General features: G+C 41.8%; 1 protein-coding gene across 1 annotated transcript in view; it reads left to right on the forward strand.

Annotated features, from left to right (window-relative positions):
* Positions 1 to 22014, forward strand: part of LOC126272963 (dolichyldiphosphatase 1-like) — a 57304-nt gene that overhangs the window by 20524 nt on the left and 14766 nt on the right. The window contains exon 2 of the mRNA XM_049976291.1: positions 19673 to 19773. Coding sequence (XP_049832248.1) covers positions 19673 to 19773 — 101 coding nt within the window. The remainder of the gene's footprint in view (positions 1 to 19672; positions 19774 to 22014) is intronic.

A 22014-nucleotide genomic window follows, 5' to 3' on the forward strand; every position in this document is an offset into this window, starting at 1 on the left:
ACGTACACCTCCATGGTGTACACCTAGGCCGAAGCTTCGCCTGGACCTTTCACACGGTCCTAAGGACTCAGTTAACCCCGCAGCTCTCTGCTGTCACTTCCTCTCGATTCTTGACATGTACGGGGACCACTGGTTTACACCGAGGGCTCGATGGGTGATGGTCATGTTGGCTTTGTGTATGTTCATGGAGGACATATTGATCAGCACTCCTTGCCAGATGGATCTGGTGGCCATTTCTCGTGCTCACGAGCGCATCTGCTCATGCCATTGCAAGTCGTTTTTTCTCTTTGGCAGCCTACAAACTATCGACCAGTGCTACCCCCGCTATCCTTTGGTAGCGACCATCCAGGAGTCCATCTATGCCCTGGAATGGCCCAGTTATTCCATAATGTTTATGTGGATCCTGGCCATGTGGGAATCCCAGGAAATGAACTTGCCGACTGGCTGACCAAACAGGCTACACGGAAACCGCTTCTGGAGATCGGAATCCCTGTAACTGATCTGCAATCATTATTACGCCGCAAGGTTTTTCAGCTTTGGGAGATGGAATGGCATAATCTCAGTATGCACAACAAACTGCGTGTGATTAAGGAGACTACGAATGTGTAGAAGACCTCCATGTGGGTCTCTCGCAGGGACTCTGCGATTCTCTGCCAGCTCCGCATTGGCCACATGTGGCTAACACATGGCTATCTCCTCCGTTGCGAGGACCTACCTCTGTGTAATATCACTGTCGTTCACATCTTTCTGGACTGCCCATTTTTATCCTCTCTGTGGCGGACTTTTAACCTTCCTAGCACCCTACCTTCTGTGTTGGGTGACAATGCCTCAACAGCAGGTGCAGTTTTACGTTTTATTCCTGCAGGGAATTTTTATCATAGTATCTAAGGGTGGGCATTTAGCCTTCTCTCCGATTCCGCCACCATCCCTCCATTTTAACTTTGTCGCCCTTTCTTTACATTTGTTTGTCTTGGTGGTCGTCTTTTCCGTACATGTGTTCATGTCTCCTTGTCCTTTTACGGTGGACGGAGTGGCTGTCTCATCCTCTTTCATTATTGTGATCAGCCAGCCCAGACCATGTGCTCTATGGTTTTAATACCTTCTTCTACTTTTCCCTGTGGTGTATGTTTTCCCCGTTTTTTGTTCGTTCCATTTGTTTTCTTATTAGGTGTGGTTTCCCTTTCCTTTCCCCCCTTTTACTTTCTCAAAAGTACTTTGTGTGTTTTTGTACCTTGAGCCTTGCTTGCATCAGGAAAAAGGGACTGATGACCTGTCCAATCCACTCTATTATCTATATATACACATAGGTTGTCACACTGTACTGGAGATAAGGATTTAGGTACCTTTAAGTGCAGTAAGTATAAATCTTCATTTAGTAAGCCCTTGTACTTGTAGGCATCAATGATATCTTTTACCCACACAATTTCACTTTTCTTCTGTATTGCACTTTTGCTTGCTTTAGGATTATTTTATGATGTAAACAGTCTGTATTAAATTTAATTTTGCAGCAATTGTTTAGTAATTTTAAAGTTCAGTAAAGTAAAACAGTCTCTCACCATCTGACTTGGCACAATTTTCACTATAGCCAACATATTCATCACAAGAGAATTCTGCAGCTGAATTGATATAGTTTATTTTTCAGTCCCTATTGCACATTTTTTACAGTATGGCTAGATTTTGAGCTCCGTTGATCATCCTCAGATCTCAAAGTAAAATTAAATATGTACCGTCTGTTTTACAAAGAGTAGAAAAACGTTGTACAATTCTTATCAAAGTTTTGTAAAATAATGGTCAGTACATATTTAATTTTGCACTGAGGTGACAAACGTCGTGGGATATCTCCTTATATGGTGTCGGACCTCCTTTTGCGCGCTGTAATGCGGTAACTCGGCGTGGCATGGACACCAGAAGTCGTTGGAAGTCCCCTGCAGAAATATTGAGCCATGCTGCCTTTACAGTATCTGCAAAAGGCCTCAGTGAACTTCCGATGTCACCCACCAGGTCATTTATGTATATTGTGAATAGCAACGGTCCTATGACACTCCCCTGCGCACACCTGAAATCACTCTTACTTCGGAAGACTTCTCTCCATTGAGAATGACATGCTGCATTCTGTTATCTAGGAACTCCTCAATCCAATCACATAATTGGTCTGATAGTTCGTGTGCTCTTACTTTGTTCATTAAACGACTGTGGGGAGCTGAATCGAATGCCTTGCGGAAGTCAAGAAACACTGCATCTACCTGTGAACCCGTGTCTATGGCCCTCTGAGTCTCGTGGACAAATAGTGTGAGCTGGGTTTCACACGACCGTCTTTTTCGAAACCCATGCTGATTCCTACAGAGTAGATTTCTAGTCTCCAGAAAAGTCATTATACTCGAACATAATACGTGTTCCAAAATTCTACAACTGATCGACGTTAAAGATATAGGTCTATAGTTCTGCACATCTGTTCGACGTCGCTTCTTGAAAACGGGGATGACCTGTGCACTTTTCCAATCCTTTGGAGCGCTGCGCTCTTCTAGAGACCTACGGTACACTGCTGCAAGAAGGGGGGCAAGTTCCTTCGCGTACTCTGTGTAAAATCGAACTGGTATGCCATCAGGTCCAGCGGCCTTTCCTATTTTGAGCGATTGTAATTGTTTCTCTATCCGTCTGTCATCTATTTCGATATCTACCATTTTGTCATCTGTGCAACAATCTAGAGAAGGAACTACAGTGCAGTCTTCCTCTGTGAAACAGCTTTGGAAAAAGACATTTAGTATTTCAGCCTTTAGTCTGTCATCCTCTGGTTCAGTACCATTTTGGTCACAGACTGTCTGGACATTTTGTTTCGATCCACCTACCGCTTTGACATAAGACCAAAATTTCTTAGGATTTTCTGCCAAGTCAGTACATAGAACTTTACTTTCGAATTCATTGAACGCCTCTCCCATAGCCCTCCTCACACTACATTTTGCTTCACGTAATTTTTCTTTGTCTGCAAGGGTTTGGCTATGTTTATGTTTGCTGTGAAGTTCCCTTTGCCTCCGCAGCAGTTTTCTAACTCGATTGTTGTACCACGGTGGCTCTTTTCCATCTCTTACGATCATGCTTGGCACATACTCATCTAACGCATATTGTACGATGGTTTTGAACTTTGTCCACTGATCCTCAACACTATCTGTACTTGAGACAAAACTTTTGTGTTGAGCCGTCAGGTACTCTGTAATCTGCTTTTTGTCACTTTTGCTAAACAGAAAAATCTTCCTACCTTTATTAATGTTTCTATTTACTGCTGAAATCATCGATGCAGTAACCGCCTTATGATCGCTGATTCCCTGTTCTGCATTAACTGTTTCAAATAGTTCGGGTCTGTTTGCCACCAGAAGGTCTAATATGTTATCGCCACGAGTCGGTTCTCTGTTTAACTGCTCAAGGTAGTTTTCAGATAAAGCACTCAAAAAAATTAACTGGATTCTTTGTCCCTGCCACCCGTGTGAACGTTTGAGTCTCCCAGTCTATATCCGGCAAATTAAAATCTCCACCCAGAACTATAACATGGTGGGGAAATCTACTCGAAATATTTTCCAAATTATCCTTCAGGTGCTCAGCCACAACAGCTGCTGAGCCTGGGGGCCTATAGAGACACCCAATTACCATGTCTGAGCCTGCTTTAACCGTGACCTTCACCCAAATCATTTCACATTTCGGATCTCCGTCAATTTCCTTCGATACTATTGCACTTCTTATCGCTATAACCACGCCTCCCCCTTCACTGTTCAGCCTGTCTCTGCGGTATACATTCCAATCAGAGTTTAGGATTTCATTACTGTTTACGTCTGGTTTCAGCCAACTTTCTGTCCCTAGTACTATATGGGCGTTGTGACTGTTTATTAATGAGAGCAGTTCTGGGACCTTTCTTTAGACGCTCGTACAGTTTACTATTAGCACATTAATATTGTTATTCCCTGTTGCATTTTGCCTACTCCTACCTTGCCACGTCTCAGGAGGCGTCTTGTCAGGCCTAGGGAGGGAATTCTCTAACCTAAAAAACCCCCATGTGCACTCCACACGTACTCCGCTACCGTTGTAGCCGCTTCTGGCGTGTAGTGCACACCTGACCTATTCAGGGGAATCCTACATTTCTCCACCCGATAGCGGAGGTCGAGAAATTTGCACCCCATATCTCCGCAGAATTGTCTGAGCCTCTGGTTTAAGCCTTCCACTCGGCTCCAAACCAGAGGACCGCGATTGGTTCTGGGAACGCCTTCACCAATTCCGCCAACCGCCTGTACGAACTGAGGATGACCTCTGAAACCAGACAGCAGGAGTCATTGGTGCCAACATGAGCAACAATTTGCAGTCGGGTGCACCCAGTGCTCTCTATCGCCGCTGGTAGGGCCTCCTCCACATCTCAGATGAGACCCCCCGGCAAGCAGACAGAGTGAACACTGGCCTTCTTCCCCAACTTTTCTGCTATTTCCCTAAGGGGCTCCATCAGCCGCCTAACGTTGGAGCTCCCAATAACTAATAAACCCCTCCCCCCATGTGCCTGCTCGGACCTTGCTGGAAGGAGCAGCCACATGTCCACTCGCAGGCAGAGCGGGCGATGCCACACGGACAGCCTCCACATTTACCCTCTGCCTTGTACGCTGTAGACGCTGCTGAACCCGCCACTCCCCTTGGGGAGAGGGTGGCCCAACCGCGCCCGGTACCTGCGAAGATGTCTCGACAGCAGGGACAGTGGGTGAAGCATGTAACACCTGGGGTGTACCTTGCGACACACCAGACTCCTCACTGCCACTACACTCCGAGGCAGCAGCCTGAAGACGGTTGACCGTGGCCATCAACATGCTCAGCTGTTCGCAAAGAGTGGCCAGCTCCTCCTGTGTCCGTACACAGCAGTCACACATCCTATCCATCCTAAGGAATCAATTTACTGAAGAGACTTGATCAACTTTTAACCAGACTGCTAATTCACTAAAGGCAGCTGATTATTGACTAAACTGTGCTGCTAGCCACTTCATGTAGAAAACAATGAAAGTAGCACTACCTGTCTCTGGACTGTGCATGGAGTTCATCGAAAAACTGAAGGGGATTACTATAAGCCCCAGTGACATCCTTGTTAGCTTTGATGTTGTATCTTTGTTTACTATGGTTCCGGTGAACGAAACTCTGGCTTACATATCTGACATATTTCCTACTGATATAGTAGCCTTGTTCCGGCACTGCCTATCTACGACTTATTTCCAGTATAATAATGAGTTCTATGAACAAATTGATGGAGTGGCTATGGGTAGCCCCCTAAGTCCAGTCGCTGCTAATATTTTTATGGAATTTTTTGAGCAACAGGCACTTCAGTCAGCCAGAAAAAGTCCTTTGAAGTGGTATCGGTATGTGGACGATACTTTTGTGATATGGAATCACGGAGAAGAGCAACTGAACGAATTTCTGAAGCATTTGAACAGCATTAATTCAAAAATTCAATTTACCATGGAGACAGAGAGTAATGGACAGATTAATTTTCTGGACGTTTCAGTAATTAAACGAGCAGATGGTACTCTTGGTCACAAAGTATACAGAAAAGATACGCATACCAACCGTTATCTTCATAAGAGTTCAAATCATCATCCCAGGCAGAAGAGAGGTGTCATCAAAACACTGGTGGACAGGGCCAATAGAATTTGTGAGCCAGCGTATTTACAAGAGGAACTAAATCATTTGCGGACAGTTTTTCGGAAAAATGGATATACTGGTAAGGAGATAGATCGTGCACTCCACCCTAGAAAGAAAATGTCCGAAAACATGCAAAAACAACAACCTTCAGCAGGGAAAGTTTTTCTTCCTTACATCCATAATATTACGGACCGTATCGGAAAAGTGCTAGCCAAGTTTAGAATTGAAACAATCTACAGACCAACTAAGAAGATTAGTGAATGTTTAAGATCGGCGAAGGATGCACGACACCCTTTAGCTACTCCGGGTGTTTACAAAATTCCGTGTAGTTGTGGGAAAGTTTACATTGGAACAACTAAAAGAAGTATCAATACTCGCCTGACTGAACACAAGAGGAACTGCCGATTGGGACACACGGATAAGTCAGCAGTAGCAGAACATGTTTTCGAAGACGGAGACCATGAGATAAAATTTAGCGAGACAAGCGTGCTAGCTAAGACATCGCATTATCATGCACGTATGTATAGAGAGGCGATAGAGATTTTTAAACACCACAATAATTTTAACAAGAAAGAAGAAGCTTTGAAGTTAGATAAAATATGGCGATCAACCTTGCATCAAAGATGTGACAATCGATTACCTTCGATCGAGAGTAATGACGCCAGTCAGAGATAGTTTTACCGTTGACATCACGTGACGAGTGGTGGTGCCCTCTACCCGCTCTATATATACAGGACCTCCGCGGCTTGGTAGCCAGTCGTAGACTCGCCTCGGAAGATGTTGTCCGCAGCTGGCAACGAAACGTCAGGGAGAAGAAGTTCTACTGTTCGACCACGGCCTCTTAGCCCGGAAGTTTTAACTACTAATAGCGATTTTCGATATGAAACTACCATCATGGGTGTCCTTAAAGGACCGTGTACACGTACTTGTTCCAGCACTTAGTTGATGGGCAACTTCATTTATTTTCTGATAGCCGTTTAGTAATGCCTGGAGTACGTTGATGTGTAATCTTTCTGTCCGTAAGAGCTGCACGTTGTCGATCATTACTAACATTGTGGGAATAGAACGTAAATTAAATTTTGCGTCTTTCTTCATTTAATGTTTCGACGATGATGTCATTTTTAAGATTTTATTGCATTTCTTCAATTGTGTTTGTCTAACATCCATTTATGACACTATAATTAACACCTATAATGTAGAAAAGAATGAGCGATGCATGTGCATCTAGAAATAACGCAATAATGTTATTCAGGAATGTAAATATCAAAGTGCTATCCTTGGAGACCAGGCAACTCCTTAGCCGCTCTCAGTGTGGATTCCGCTCATATCGGACCGCAGTCGACAACCTGACCCTCCTGGGGGTGGCTATTCAGCAGGCTTTCCTCCCTAAACATGGCTGTATTGGCATTTTCTTCGATATAAGTAAGGCATATGATAATATCTGGAGACACTATATACTCGCGCAACTGCATAAGTAGGGGTTTTGTGGGCACCTCCCCATTTTCATTCGGTCTTTCTTGTCTCGGCGGTTTTTTCAGACCCAAGTTGGTGCCACACTCTCTGATCAATTTGAGCAGGAGAATGGTGTCCCTCAGGGCAGTGTGTTAAACGTTACTCCCTTTGCCATTACCATCAACAGTATTACATCTACAGTAAGGGGTCCTTTTCAGTGCTCATTATTTGTGGACGATTTTGCTGTTTTCTGCTCCTCCTCCAGTGTTGCAACGGCAAGTCATCAGTTGCAACTTACAGTGTGGTGGCTAGAAGAGTGGGCAGCAAAGACGGGTTTTCGGTTGTCTGCTGGTAAGTGTGTGAGTCTTCATTTTAATCGTTCTCGTCGTCTTTTTACTTTACATGCCTTGAAGATGCGGGATACCATCCTACATTTTAGAGACACAGTGCATTTTTGGGCCTCATTTTTGACTCCAGATTGTCATGGTTGCTAACCCTGCGAGACTTAAAAGCCCGAACCCCAAAGGCGCTGAACATTATCAAGTCCCTTAGCCACGGATCTTGGGGAGTGGACAGGGCACGTCTCCTCCAGTTTTATCAGGCTTTTGTGCACTCGCAGCTGGACTATGGGTGCATGGTGTATGGGTCAGCAGGCCCACTTCTCTGTGAATAATTGATGCTGTCCACCATGAGGGAATTCGGCTGGCCACTGACGCTTATTGCACCAGTCCCATACCCAGCCTCTGTGCTGAGGTGGGGGAAGTGCCACTTACTATCCAGCGCCAGCTGCTCATGGTGAGCCAAGCATCTAGGTTCCTCGCAGATTGAACTTCACCTGCACACCATACTGTTGTTTATCCACATCTGGGGCGCCTGTTTTCCAAACGTCCATTCATCATGATGCCATTTCGGATCTGTGTGTAGTATATGCTGGAGTCACTCGGTGTGGCACCAGTGGGACCCCAAGTACAGAGTTTTAAACGTCTGCCACCCTGGTTACTGGAGAAACCCAGAGTGATTGTAGATTTGATGTGGTACAGGAGAGATAGCACTCCTGCGTCTGGTTTTACTATGGTCTTTTCTGCTATTTTATTTGAGCACCACGACCATGTACGGATGGGTCTAAGCAGGGTGACTCTGTTGGTTGCTCTGTCGTCTTCCTGGATCGTGTCCTCAAGGTCAGACTGCCTCTCGAATCTTGCAGGCACTGGAGCAGATGAGACACTCTCCCAGTGCTAGATTTCTCGTCTGTTCAGATTCTTTGAGCGCCCAGCAGATAATGTAACCCAGACTATCCTAAAGTAACCCAGACTATCCAGGAAGCCCTCCTTCAACTACAGTGACTGGGGAAGGAGGTGTCTTTCTGCTGGGTACCAGGGCACATGGTAATTCAGGGGAATGAAACGGCTGATCGAGCACCCAAGGAGGTTTGTCGTGACTGTCGGGTCTTGCTGGGAACATGAGGGGCTAGAAGTGACCGACAAGCTCCGCATTGTCAAGCCCACAACTTGGCCATGGCATACTTCCTTCCAGCCACATCGATGGGACGAACCCCTCCTTACTCGTCTTCGCATTGGCCTCAGCCCTATGACGCATGGATTTTTACTCCGGCGAGAGGACTTCTGATGTGTGGTGCTTGTGGTGTGCAGATTGTGGTGCACCACATTTTATTGAACTGCATTTTATTTGCTGACCTGTGGAGTGCAGTGGATTCGCCAGCAGATCTGCGGTCTATTTTATGCAATGATCAAACAAATGTGGTTCGCGTTTTAAAGTTTTGTGAATTGTCCCACGTTTTTAACAAGATTTTGGAGAGGTGTTTTTAGTTTGTCAAGTTTTTTTGTAAGTGGTCAGCCAGTCACATTTCCCTATGCTGTTCTTTTAACTCTTCTGTGTTTTGTTTTCCGTCTGTTTTAATTTCTTGATTAGCTATCTTGCCGCCTCATTGGTTTTAGTGCATGTGGGAGTACCTGTGTGATAGAGCAATTGTGTGGTCATTTCCTGTGCATGCGTGTATGACAGTTATCGTTCTTATCCACATTCAGTAATTTTAATCATTGTTAGGGCACTGACACACACACACACACACACACACACACACACACACACACACACACACACACACACACACACACACACACTGAAAAGTTTTCTATCTACAGGTACAGTTTGTCGGTCAATAGATGTTTCTTCACTTCCGAGAATCTCTGAATTCTGACCGTCAAATGCTGCAGTAGCTTTAAGATGGTTACACAACAATTTACAGACATATGTAAAGAATGAGATTTCTTAAAGAACAGTGTAGAGATTTTAAATTAATTATGCTTTTGGTAACTTCAGTTTGAACCTTCTTCAAACTTTTTCATTATTCTAGTTCATTTTATAACTCACTTTAATATGTTTGTCACATTACATCATTTTATCATATTTGTAAACGCAATGAATTATCTCTAGGAACATCTGTCCCCTTGCCCCTTCCCCTGCAGGTTCCCATGACTGGGACTGAAAGTAAAAGTTCAGAATTATTTGTAAAGTGAAGAGAAAGATATTAGCAGTCCACTGTGCCTACTTGAAAATATAATTAATTTGCTATTACCTTTGATAATATAATTTATCTTTCTATTATCCATATTTTGTGAATGCTAATCTCATAAAAAATTAAACCAAGTCAGATAAATTGATTTTAAACTCAGGAAACAGATGACATCAGAATATCATACAAAACTGAGGAAACCTACTGGGCAGTGAAATTACAATTTATATTATACACTCAGAGACAAAGAAGCAACATCCCACGAAGGAATTATCCAAATGGAATGGAAAGGAAATCAGTAGATGCAATGTACATGTAGAGACCAACAAATGATTACAAGTTTAGTAAAATAGGATGATTATTCAAGAGAAAGAGCTTCACAAATTGAGCAAGTTAATAATGTGTTGGTCCACTTCTGGCCCTTATGTAAGCAGTTATGGCCCTTGTGAAAGCAGATATTCAGCTTGGCGTTGATTGCCAGAAATATTGGTTGTCCCCCTGAGGGATAGCGTGCTGCCAAATTCTGTCCAATTAGTGCGTTTGATCGTCAAACACTCGAGCTGATTGGAGGACTTGGCCCATAATGCGCCAGATATTCTCAGGGCGGGTGAGATCTGATGACCTTGCTGGTCAAGATAGGGTTTGGCAAGCATGATAACAGGCAGTAGAAATTCCGCCATTTGTGGGTGGGCATTATCTTGGTGAAATGTAAGCCAAATGTGATTTGCCATAAAGGGCAGCATAACAGGGTGTAGAATATTGTTGATGTACTGCTGTGCTGCCAAGGACGCCATGGATGACAACAAAAGGGGTACTGCTATGAAATTATTATGAAATGGCATTCCAGACCATATCCCCTGGTTGTCCGGCCATATGGTGGGCGACAATCAGATTGCTATCCCACCACTGCCTGGGGTTTCTCCGGACAGGTTTAGCTGGTCATTGGGGGTCAATTTCAAGTGGAACTCATCACTGAAGGCAGTTCTACCCTAATCAGTCAGATTTATTTGTTAAGGCTTTCGCTTGAGTGAATCAAGATATTCTCTTGCAAAAGTTAAAATACTATGGAATAGTCGACACAGCAGGTTCATGGTTATCTGTGTGAAAATGGAAATGTGTAATTTTCTAAGGCAACCTTTGTAAGCTAAACTGAAGGAAAAAAAAAATGTTTTGCACTAACTACATATCTGAGCAAGCCTAACTTCAATGGGAACAGGTAACTTTGCAATTAAATTAAACAATAATTAACATAAAGTCTTTCACATCTGTGAAAGCAAAATCTGCTGTTTGGTAACATTCAACACTACAATGATCCACCACATTCATTGCAACGTACATGTATTTTCTTTGGTGTGCTGTCCCAAGATGATATGTATGTGGTGGTGAAGCCTGTCTCATTTTTCGACATGCCCCTCCTGAGGTAATCCAATGTGTCAGGTGGGTTCCTGCAATGATGCACTGCAAGTTTCATCTGGTCCCAAACATGCATAGTTGGGGTCATGTCAGTGGGTACTGTGTAGACCATTCCATTTGTTGGATTCCTGCCTCCTTGAGGAATGTGTTCACAGGCTAGGGGCAGCAAGCTCATGCTTTACTTTTTATGTTTCCAGTGGAATATGTGACACAATGCACAGTAGGACTTGCCATACTATAAGCAACAGACAGGATGAATAACATTTCAGTTTTAGTTGCAGTCATGTGTTCTTTTGAGAGGACATTATTGTGGCTTTCATTATTTAAACCTCAAGAAACTAAAAAAGGAAAAGAAGCTTTGGGAGCACCCCTACAATGCCATAAATATCAGCCTTGGTTTAGCTGTTGTTTCTTATGAGATCTCCAAACACTAATTCTATGGATACTACAGAATGAATTCATACAAGTTCCACTTTCTTGAGTAATTGGTGTTAGATACTCTGACAAAGCTGGACTCAGATTTTCTACTTGCTATTTTTCATGATCAGAAACAAGCTACTCATTACAGTAATGTAAGTTTGTGAATGACATTTAAAGTAACACCATCAGAAGTTTATTTTGTATAAGACCACCCAGTATTGTTCTTCATACAGTGTGATAATTACATAAATAATGGTTACAGATTGATAAAGCTAGGACAGTATTTCTACAACTGTTCAGTTTTTCATAGTAGTATAGATTCAGTTTGATGAGTACTCAGAAGAAACATTGCCGGAGATTTTTTGAATAAATGTAAGAAGCCCATGATTACACACAGAATACTGGTGTCCACCTTTGGTTCATCCAGCTGCTCGTGCAGAAGTAACATGAATTTAGCTTTCAGAACTCTTTGTTTGCCTGTTACAAAGATTCCTGAAATCAGGGTGCTTTGGCTGAAAAAACATCCAGTCAGCATCATCAGCTGATGATTCCTGTTGTCTTTCCATTTCAGTAAGTTTTTCTTTTGTAGCTTCAGCTTGTATCAGCAGCAAAAATGAACGAGGCAGATCCACATTACAGACAACCTCCAACATACCTCATGTATTTTCTAGAGAATGGAAGTAGTTATGACTGTCATTTGACTGCCAAAAGCAATTTTGATGTGTTTGCTATATTTCACATCAAATGTAAACCGGCCAGCTACACCATTTTTCATTGCAGACTTTTAAAACTATGTGCAATGTTTTACTTTACTTCAAAGTGTCACAATATCTTTGGGCAATAATGAAAACAAAACCAGTTTGTTATCAAGCTGTGACATCAGACTATAAGATGCAGAAAAATGACTGTATTTTACAAAATAGTTTACTCAAAATCAGGTGAAAAAGACTGCATTGCAAGGAACAAACATAAACCCCAGAAGTTTTTTTTTTTTTTAAATTTTTAACCTGAAAAGTAAATGTTTTACTGAGAAATTAACACCAGAGATCGATGTAGCTTTCCTTCATTTACATAAAACATTTTTTTGATGCACATCAGATGACATGAAATATCCCTACCTATGTATCGTACAACACAAGTTGCATGGAGCTGTCAGCACTCCGTATTGTGCTGGGCGATACGACAAAGATATGTGATGGTGGTGTATCACTGTCATCCCAGTATGCAGTTAATTCACTTCCACTATGTTTCTATGCACTCTGCTGATGCGGGTTGCTTACACATTATATCTTGAGTCACAGTGTGAACAGCAGCTAAGGCTGGATAATAGGCTGGAAGGTCCTGCACATTGCGCTAGCCCAATACTTGATTGACTCACCTCCCTGTTGCGGACTGATGCCTGAAACGTGCATTATTACTGTGTTGTCTCCACACTCTTTTATGACTATCATCATGCAACTGGCAAATCCTGCACTGGACAGTGAAGAAAAGCTGGCACTATCCAGATTCCATTCCAGGTGTTTCATTGCTTACCTTATTTTCTTCTCATATCATGGTGCCTGGGTAGGACACTAATTTCTTTTGTAATGGACTCCTAGAGACAACGTTTGTTGTTGAGATAGCTGTGAACTGTCTGTGCTGCCACAGCCGCTGCCTCAGCTGCTGTTGGTGACCACTGTGAGAAAGATATTCAGGATTTTGTGTCGGAGTTGTTGAATGTTTGAGTAATGTCACTATGGTATATGGCCATTAGGTGCGTACTCATAGTCTGGGTCTGAAATGAGTCTTGGGTGCATGTAGAAAGACTGGATAGTGTCCAGTTGACAAATGCTGGTAAAAACAGTATGAGGGCTGCTTCAGAAGTTTGGCACACTTTAAGAGAGAATTGAAGAAAGTACTTGCATATGACAGCTTCCCGCTGTTTTGCAACTATTGTATTCCAGGTAGGTCACCTTCATTGTTTCGCTGTCTTGTTACTTGGGTCACCTCACTGAAAGCTTTGTCAGTTGTATCAAAACATTTTCCATGGAGTTGTTCCCTCAATTTCGGAAACAAATTAAAGTCGGAGGAGGGAAGGGGGGGGGGGGGGGTTCATATCAGGACTGTAAGGTGGGTGGGTAGGGAAATAGTTCCCATCCATATTTGTCAAGTGTTTCTCTCGGTGGGCAATATGTGATCTTGCACTATCGTGCAAAATGTGGGTACCAGTTGCAAGCCTTCTTTGACAAATTTTTGAATGCAAAACGTTTTGCAGAAACAGCTTGTAGTATGTGCCTGTTAGAGACGTCCCCTGGGACATTCTACTGGTAGCTATGACTCCATTCATGTCGTACACAAAGATCATCAGTTTAATCTTTGATTTTTGGTGGCGGAATGTATTTTGATGTGGAGAATTGGATCTTTTCAATTGTGACGATTGAGATTCCAGTTCTGGCTCAAATTTTTGTATCCGGGTTTCATAAATTGGAGCAAATCTTCCACTGTTCTTCTATTCGATAACATTGAAGCAATTTTGCAATTCTTTTGTGACCTGCTTGGATTGTCCTCAACACTTACCTGACCTTTACGAAAACAAGCAGACCACAATGATTATTCTGTGCTACAAACCACTACACTATTTCCATACACCGCTCTCAAAGTGTACATTTCTGTTGGGTTATTTCCACATTGTTGATGTTGTTTTTGTGGTCTTCAGTTCTAAGACTGGTATGATACAACTCTGTGCTTCTCTATCCTATGTGAGTTTCATCATCCTCAAAGAGCTGCTGCAGCGTACATCCTTCTGAATCTCTTGGTCTCCCTCTTTCATTTTTACCCCCCACTTCCCTCCACTATTAAAACGGTGATCCCTTGTCATCTCAGAATTCTATTTATTAAATCGTATGGCTAGGGTCCCCTGTCGCGCATGCCGTTCACTGTGTGCTGCTGGTCTTTGAATTTGATGCCACTTTGGCGACCTGCAGTTGATGAGGATGATCGGTTGATGATGAGGACAGCACAACACCCAGTCCCTGGGTGGAGAAAATTCCCCAACCCAGCCGGGAGTCGAACCTGGGCCCAGAGGATTGACAATCCATCATGCTGGCCATTCAGCTACCAGGGGCGGACACATCTCAGAATGTGTCCTATCAATTGATCTCTTCTGTTGGTCAAGTAGTGCCACAAATTTCTTGTCTCCCCAATTCTGTTCATTACCTACTCATTAGTTACGTGATCTACCCACCTAATATTGAACATACTTCTGTAACACAACATTTTGAAAGCATATATTTTCTTTTCATCTAAACTGTTTATCATCCATGTTTCAGTTTCATATGTGGCTAGACTCCAGACAAATACTTTCAGAAAAGACTTGCTAACACTTAAATCTATATTCGATTTTAACAAATTCCTCTTCTTCAGAAATGCTTTTCTTGTTAATGCCAGTCTACATTTTATATCTTCTCTACTTCAGTCATCATCAGTTATTTTTCTACCCTAAAGGCAAAACTCATCTACTGCTTTAAGTGTGTTTCCTAGTCTAATTCCATTAGCATCACCTGATTTACTGGGACTACATTTCATTAGGCTTGTTTTGCTTTTGCTGATGTCCGACTATCCTCCTTTCAAGACAATGTCTGTCCCAATCAGCAACTCATCCAAGTCCTTTGCAGTCTCTGCAGAATTGCATTGTCGTCAGCAAACATCAGGGTTTCTATTTATTTTCCCTTAACTTTAATTCCTACTACAAAGTTTTATTTGGTTTCCTTTACTGCTTGTCCAGTGTGCAGATTGAATCACTAACAGGATAGGCTAAAACCCTGTACATTCCCTTCTCAAACACTGCTTCCCTTTCCTGCCCCTCGACTCTGCCATCTGGTTTGTGTACATGTTGTAAATATCCTTTTGCTCCCTTATTTTACCCCTGTTATGTCCAGAATTTCAAAGGAGTATTCTAGTCAACATTGTCAAAAGCTTTCTCTTAGTCTACAAATGCTATAAATGTTGGTTTGCCTTTCCTTACCCTATCTTCTTAGGTAAGTCATAGGATCAGTATTGCCACGCATGTTCCTACATTTCTCCGAGGTCAGCTTCAACCAGTTTTTCTACTCTTGTGCGAATAATTCATGTTAGTATTTTGCAACCTTGACTGATTAAACTGATAGTTCAGTAATTTCCACATATCAGGAACTGCTTTTGTTGGAAAGGGAATTATTACATTGTTCTTAAAGTCTTAGGGTGTTTCGCATGTCTCATACATCTTGCATGCAAGATGGAAGAGTTTGTCATGGCTCATTCTCCCAGTGCTATCATCAGTTCTGACCGAATATCTGCTTCTCCTGGGGCCTTGTTTCGACTTACGTCTTTCAGAGCTTTATCAAATTCTTGCAGTATCATATCTCCCATCTCATCTTCATCTGTGTCCACTTACCTTTCTATAATATTGCCTTCTAGTTTATCTCCCTTGTATAGACCCTCTATAATACTCCTTCCACCTTTCAGCTTTCCTTTCCTTTGTTAGTACTGATTTCCCATCTGAGCTCTTGATATACAGCTGCTTTTCTGTTCCTTAAAGGCCTCTCTGATTTTTCCCCTTGTGAAATATGCTTCTAAATCCTTGCTTTTGTCTTCTAGCCATTCCTGCTTAGCCATTTTCCACTTGCTGTCAGTCTTGTTTTTGAATCATTTGGTGCATTTTTATATTTTCTCCTTTCATCAATTAAATTCAATATATCTCGTGTTACCGAATGATTTCTACTAAACCTTGTCTTTTTACCTATTTGATCCTTTGCTACCTTCATTGTTAGATCTCATAAAGCTCTTCATTCAATTCTACTGTATTTCTTTCCCCAGCTGGCCGTTGCCTATTGTTCCCTCTGAAATTGTCAACAACTTCTGGTTCTTTCAACTTATCCAGGCCTCATCTCTTAATTTCCTATCTTTTTCCAGTTTATTAAGTTTTAATCTACTGTTGTTAACCAACAAATTGTGGTCAGAGTCCACGTCTGCTCCTGTAAATGTCTTACAATTTAAAAACTGGTTTCTAAATCTCTGTCTTATCATTATATAATCAATCTGAAACCTTCTGGTGTCTTCAGGTCTCTTCCATGTATACAACCTTCTTTTATGATTCTTAAACAAAGTACAGTATTAGTGATGATTAAATTATGCTCTGCACAAAATTCTACCAGGCGACTTCTTCCATTCCTTTCCCCCATCCACAGTCACCTACTTCCTACTGTTGAGTTCCAGCTCTCCATCACAATTTTTGTCTCCTCTAACTATCTGACATTTTTATTATCTCCTTATACATTTCTTCAATCTCTTCATCTGCGGAGATAGTTGACATGTAGCATGTACTATTGTGGTAGTCATGGGCAACATGCATATTTGGTTACGATAATGTGTTCACTATGCTGTTCATAGTAGCTTACCCTGATTCCTGTTAGCTTGTTCATTATTAAACCCTCCCCTTCATTACCCCTGTTTGATTTAGTATTTATAACCCTGTATTCACCTGATCAGAACTCCTGTTCCTCCTGCCACCGAACTTCACTAATTTCTTAATATCTAAATTAACATATCCATTTCCCTTTTTAAAGTTTGCAATGTACCTGCCCGATTAAGGGATCTAATATTCCGTGCTTCGATCCATAAAATGCCAGTTCTATTTCTCCTGTAGATGACATTCTCCTTGAGTAGCCCCTGCTTGGAGATCCGAATGGGAGACTATTTTATCTCCGGAATATTTTGCTCAAGAGGATGCCATTATCACTTAACCATTCATTAAAGATGCATGCCCTTGGGAAAAGTGACGCCTGTAGTTTCCCTTTGCTTTCAGCCATTCACCAGCTCAGCAAGGCCATTTTGGTTGATGTTACAAGCCAGTTCTGTCAATCATCCAGACTATTGCCCCTGCAGCAACTGAAAAGGCTGCTGCCCCTCTTCAGGAATCACATGCTTCCACATAAGGATTAGATTTTTATGTAGGAATACTGCTCACTATGTGTAGTCCAACGTGATTTGGTTTAAGCTTCCATTTTGAAATTGAATTGATCTAGATGCAGCCACATGAACCAGCAAACACATATACGACCAGCGTATTTAAAGCCTCACTCACAACCGACATAAATTTCAACTTGATCACGCCACTGTAATGGTTGTACATGCACAACATGCAGGAGTTTCAAAAAGATCCTAGTATGTCATCAACATGACCTCTTGAATGGTCAGCATAGAATTCTCAAACCATGAACCCTTCCAGATAGAACACCATATGTTTTCCCCGCCTACCTTGCCGTGGTCCATCCAACTTTGGTCAGTCTCAGACTTTCTCCACAAACATGATATTTCACGTATTCGGCAGTTAGACTGAACAACTGTACAAATATGATTGTGATCAGCATGCTGTTCCCCGCAGCCTACATGTAAACTTTGCTATTATATCTGTAACTAACAAAAAATTATATATAAATCGAATCTCCAACCATAAAAAATGCAAAGCACTAATAATTCCAAATCCAAAAATTAATCTGTTCTCATAATTGCCAACATCTAGGTGACTGGTTTTCGTCTTCTATAAGACCATAATCAGAGCTACATTCCTTGATGACTGCAAGAATCTATGATGTTGAGCAGGTCCGTGCAGGCATGGAGAAAAATGCTGTGTTCTCTGTGTCTGCTCGGACAGACCTGCTCGACGCCAGAGAGTCTTCCAGAGAGTCTTATTGTCACCAAGGAATGTAGATCTGATGATGGGCTTACAGAAGAGAGAAACTGGTCATCTAAAACATAAAAACGTCAATGCAATCAAGATTTTTTTTTATGATATAAGTTACAGTATTAGAATGAATAGTTATTTTTGTGGAGCAATGCTCCAAAAAAATTTAAACCAAACTAACTCACTAGCAGACCACCTCAAACACTTCCAATATTTTTCTTACAAACTGCAGCAAAGTAATCCAGTGAATCACTAACTTCACTCACAAACAATTTTGAAACATAAACATCCCACATTAGAGAGCACAGTCATACACTTCAACATTCCCTCTGCAAATGTGAACCATTTCAGATGCGCTGCACAACCATAATGCCACACAACACAACACAGTTACATCAAGGTTCAAATCAGGATGATGATTCAGCAAACTTTAGTTGATCCTTACAGTGGCATGTACTGTGGACACAGACCATGTAACCATTTGCATTGTACTGCAATACAATCTTTAAGAGGTGCGTAAACAGCAGTCTCTATGACAAAATACTAATGATTCTTCCCGGATGGAACAATATGTAAATAAAATAAAATAAAATATAAAAAATAAAATAAAAAAACAAGAAAGAAAAACAAAAAGAAAAGAAAGGCAACCACTCACCTTAAGCTGACTGATGTGTGGTGCATAGAAACACACAACAGAATACTATATTTGCCCTGGCTTTTGAGCTCTTGCACTTTCTCTAGCAAGAGCTCGAAAGCTAGTGCAAATACTGTATTCTATTGAGTATTTCTGTGCACCACGCATGAGTCAGCCATAGGTGAGTGGTTCCATCCAGGAATTTCCATTGTTGTAGTGATACTTTGTTATGCACACATTACTCATGAGTGAAGCCTACATTATGCATGCAGTTTTTTATTTTTTATTTTATTTTATTTTTTTAACAGTTGTAAAACTCTCACATGTTTGCTTCTATATCCCACTGGCAGAGATTTAGCATGTACTTTGGCTCTGGAAAGGTTGTTAATCATCTTCTAGGAACTGTACTTCTGCCATCGGGCTTAAGTGGAGCAGTTTACTGTCATTTTCTACATACGACACTCGTGAAACTGCTACACACATCAGACTAACAGATTAAAACTGTGTGTTGATCTGAGGCTCAAACCTTTTGTGGAAGGGTCACTTTCATCTACAGTGCTCTGCAGATATTCCATCTGCTTATTCCCATATGCTCTGAGATCACACCATGATCTTTCTATCACATAGTATTGTGCCAAATATCTGAGACTATTTCGTACATATTAACTCTGTTTATGTTCTGTTGTTGCTTCTTGATATTATCACAGAGCTGAACTCTAAACATGATTTAGTCATTTCACGTCATAGTTTTTGTTTTCTTTTGCTATGTCATCCTTATGACGACAGAAATGGTTCTAGTAAATAAGATTGTTCATGTACTTGTGCAGTAATTTTATGTTAACATTGTCTGTTTCTCTTCCAGGTGATTGGCTGGGTAAATTTTTAGCCCTTTCAAGTCTTCTACCATTTGGAATCATATCTGGTTTTGTTGCTCTCATTCTCTTCAGGAGAGATTTGCACACGGTAAGATTTTTCTATAGATTTAGTTGTGACCAACAAAATGTTTAAAATACGCAAAAATAAGATACTGACACTGCAAAAATTAAAGATGAGTCTGAATAGTGAAAAAGTTGTCCAGCCAAGAAAAAGAATCGGATGCGATGTGGGTCTCTTACATTCTGCTATGGTAAAAATCCAAAGTGTTGTAGCTAGTAAATAATATTATGTAAAGGGTATGAAACTTCCTGGCAGATTAAAACTGTGTGCCTGACCGAGACTCGAACTCAGGACCTTTGCCAGTGGTAGAGCACTTGCCCGCGAAAGGCAAAGGTCCCGAGATTGAGGCTCGGTTGGGCACACAGTTTTAATCTGCCAGGAAGTTTCATATCAGCGCACACTCTGCTGCAGAGTGAAAATTTCATTATGTAAAGGGAATATTGTTACTCATCATAAAGATGACACATTGGGTTCTAGACAGATACAACGAAAAGACTATTACATGAGGAGCTTTTGACCAAAGCCTTCTTCAGAAAAGAAAACACACACACACACACACACACACACACACACACACACACACACACACACACACACACACACACGAGATCACTACCTCTAGCCACTCTGCTCAGATTGCAGCTGCTGCATTGAACAAAAGCAGCAATCTGGAGGGGCCTGGAGAATGGGGAGGGATAGCAGGATACAGATGAGGGGGGAGAAGAGCACTGTCAGATGTAGTGTGCAAGGACTAGGTGGCAGCAGGACAAGATTGCCAGGTATAGCATCGGGAGGCTGCGGGAGACGAGGGCGGGGAAATGGGTAGCAGGAAAGGAAAGAAACAGGGAAGGGGAAAAGACTGGTGTGTGTGTTGGCAGAGTGCAGAGACAGTGAGGGTGAGTGGATGTGATGTGGGAGGAGTGATAGGACAGATGGGAACGAAACTGTTAGACCAAGGGTGTGGGAACAGAATGTTAAAATATATTGAGGCCAGGGTAATTTCGGGTGCAGAGATTGTGTTGTAAGCGTAACTTCCATCTGCGCAGTTCAGAAAAGATGATGATGGAGGGGAGGATCCTGATGGCATCGGTTGTGAAGCAGCCACTGAAATCTAGCATATTATGTTCACCTGTGTGTGTGTGTGGGGGGGGGGGGGGGGGGGGGGGACAATGGGGGCGAACCGCACAATAATCCTCGGTTCGGGGTGGGGCAGTGGTGAGGTGGATGGGCAGCTGTGGACCGTTGTAGGGTTGTGAACCACTGAGGGTTACGTTGGGACGAAGCCTCTCCATCGCTTCTAGGTCCTTGGTTTAATACACAATACACAAGATAGGTCCAGGTTTTGAGTACTGGTTTTGCATACAGTGTCTTTAATTACAATGTATTCTGCTGCAAAGTGGTAACACCATTAAAATGCTTGAGAAGTCATTATTAAGAGAAATATAATTGGGCTCAAAAGATGAAGCCAGATGGGATGGTCAAGAAATTAAAAATGCTCTGGAAAAATAAAGTAAAGAGTGAGTTGTAAGTGACACAACCAAGCCAAACGGAGAGAAAACTGAGGAAAAAAGGAGCAGGAAAGGACTAGAAGATGAGAATAAGAAACTGGTTAGGCTATGGCTCAGGTGTTCGCAATCTAATAATTAAACCCAAGTGGCCTCATTATAGTCTAGCAGCTGCTGTTACCATCAACTATCTCATTATTTTGTTTCATTGTGCAATAGCAACTAGAAAATTTTTATACCTGCGGTGGGTGGTGGTTGTTGGTAAAAAAATGGGGTATTTAAATTAATCATTTATTTTGTTTTTGCCTGATTTTTCTGGTATGTTGCTCCTCAGTCGTCATCGTGAAAGTAACTGTAACTTTGATTATATTTATGGTGCTTTTAAATTTTCATTATTTCTGCGTGGTAGAGTTGACTTTGCAGTATACAAAGCTCAAAACACATGTTCAGTTTCCTTTGCCTAGATCATTATATTAGATTAGATTAATACTTGTTCCATAGATCATGAATACGACACTTCGTAATGATGTGGAACGTGTCAGGTAGAAGGAAGACATGCAAGTTAGCCATTTTTGTTGTTTGCAAATATATTGGTTGGAGGTGAATCTTGTATATGATACTGAAGCTGGCACAGTGTAAGTTTGTTGTGAGTTGATAAGTGTTCTCATTCTCAAATATTGGGAGAATATAACATAGGTACCGGCATGCAGTGAGTTCTGCTGCCTCAAGGCATACACACAGCTTCTATCTGTAATACTTGTCT

The sequence above is a fragment of the Schistocerca gregaria genome, chromosome 5 (genome assembly GCF_023897955.1).
Source record: "Schistocerca gregaria isolate iqSchGreg1 chromosome 5, iqSchGreg1.2, whole genome shotgun sequence".
NCBI classification, from domain to species: Eukaryota; Metazoa; Arthropoda; class Insecta; order Orthoptera; family Acrididae; genus Schistocerca; species Schistocerca gregaria.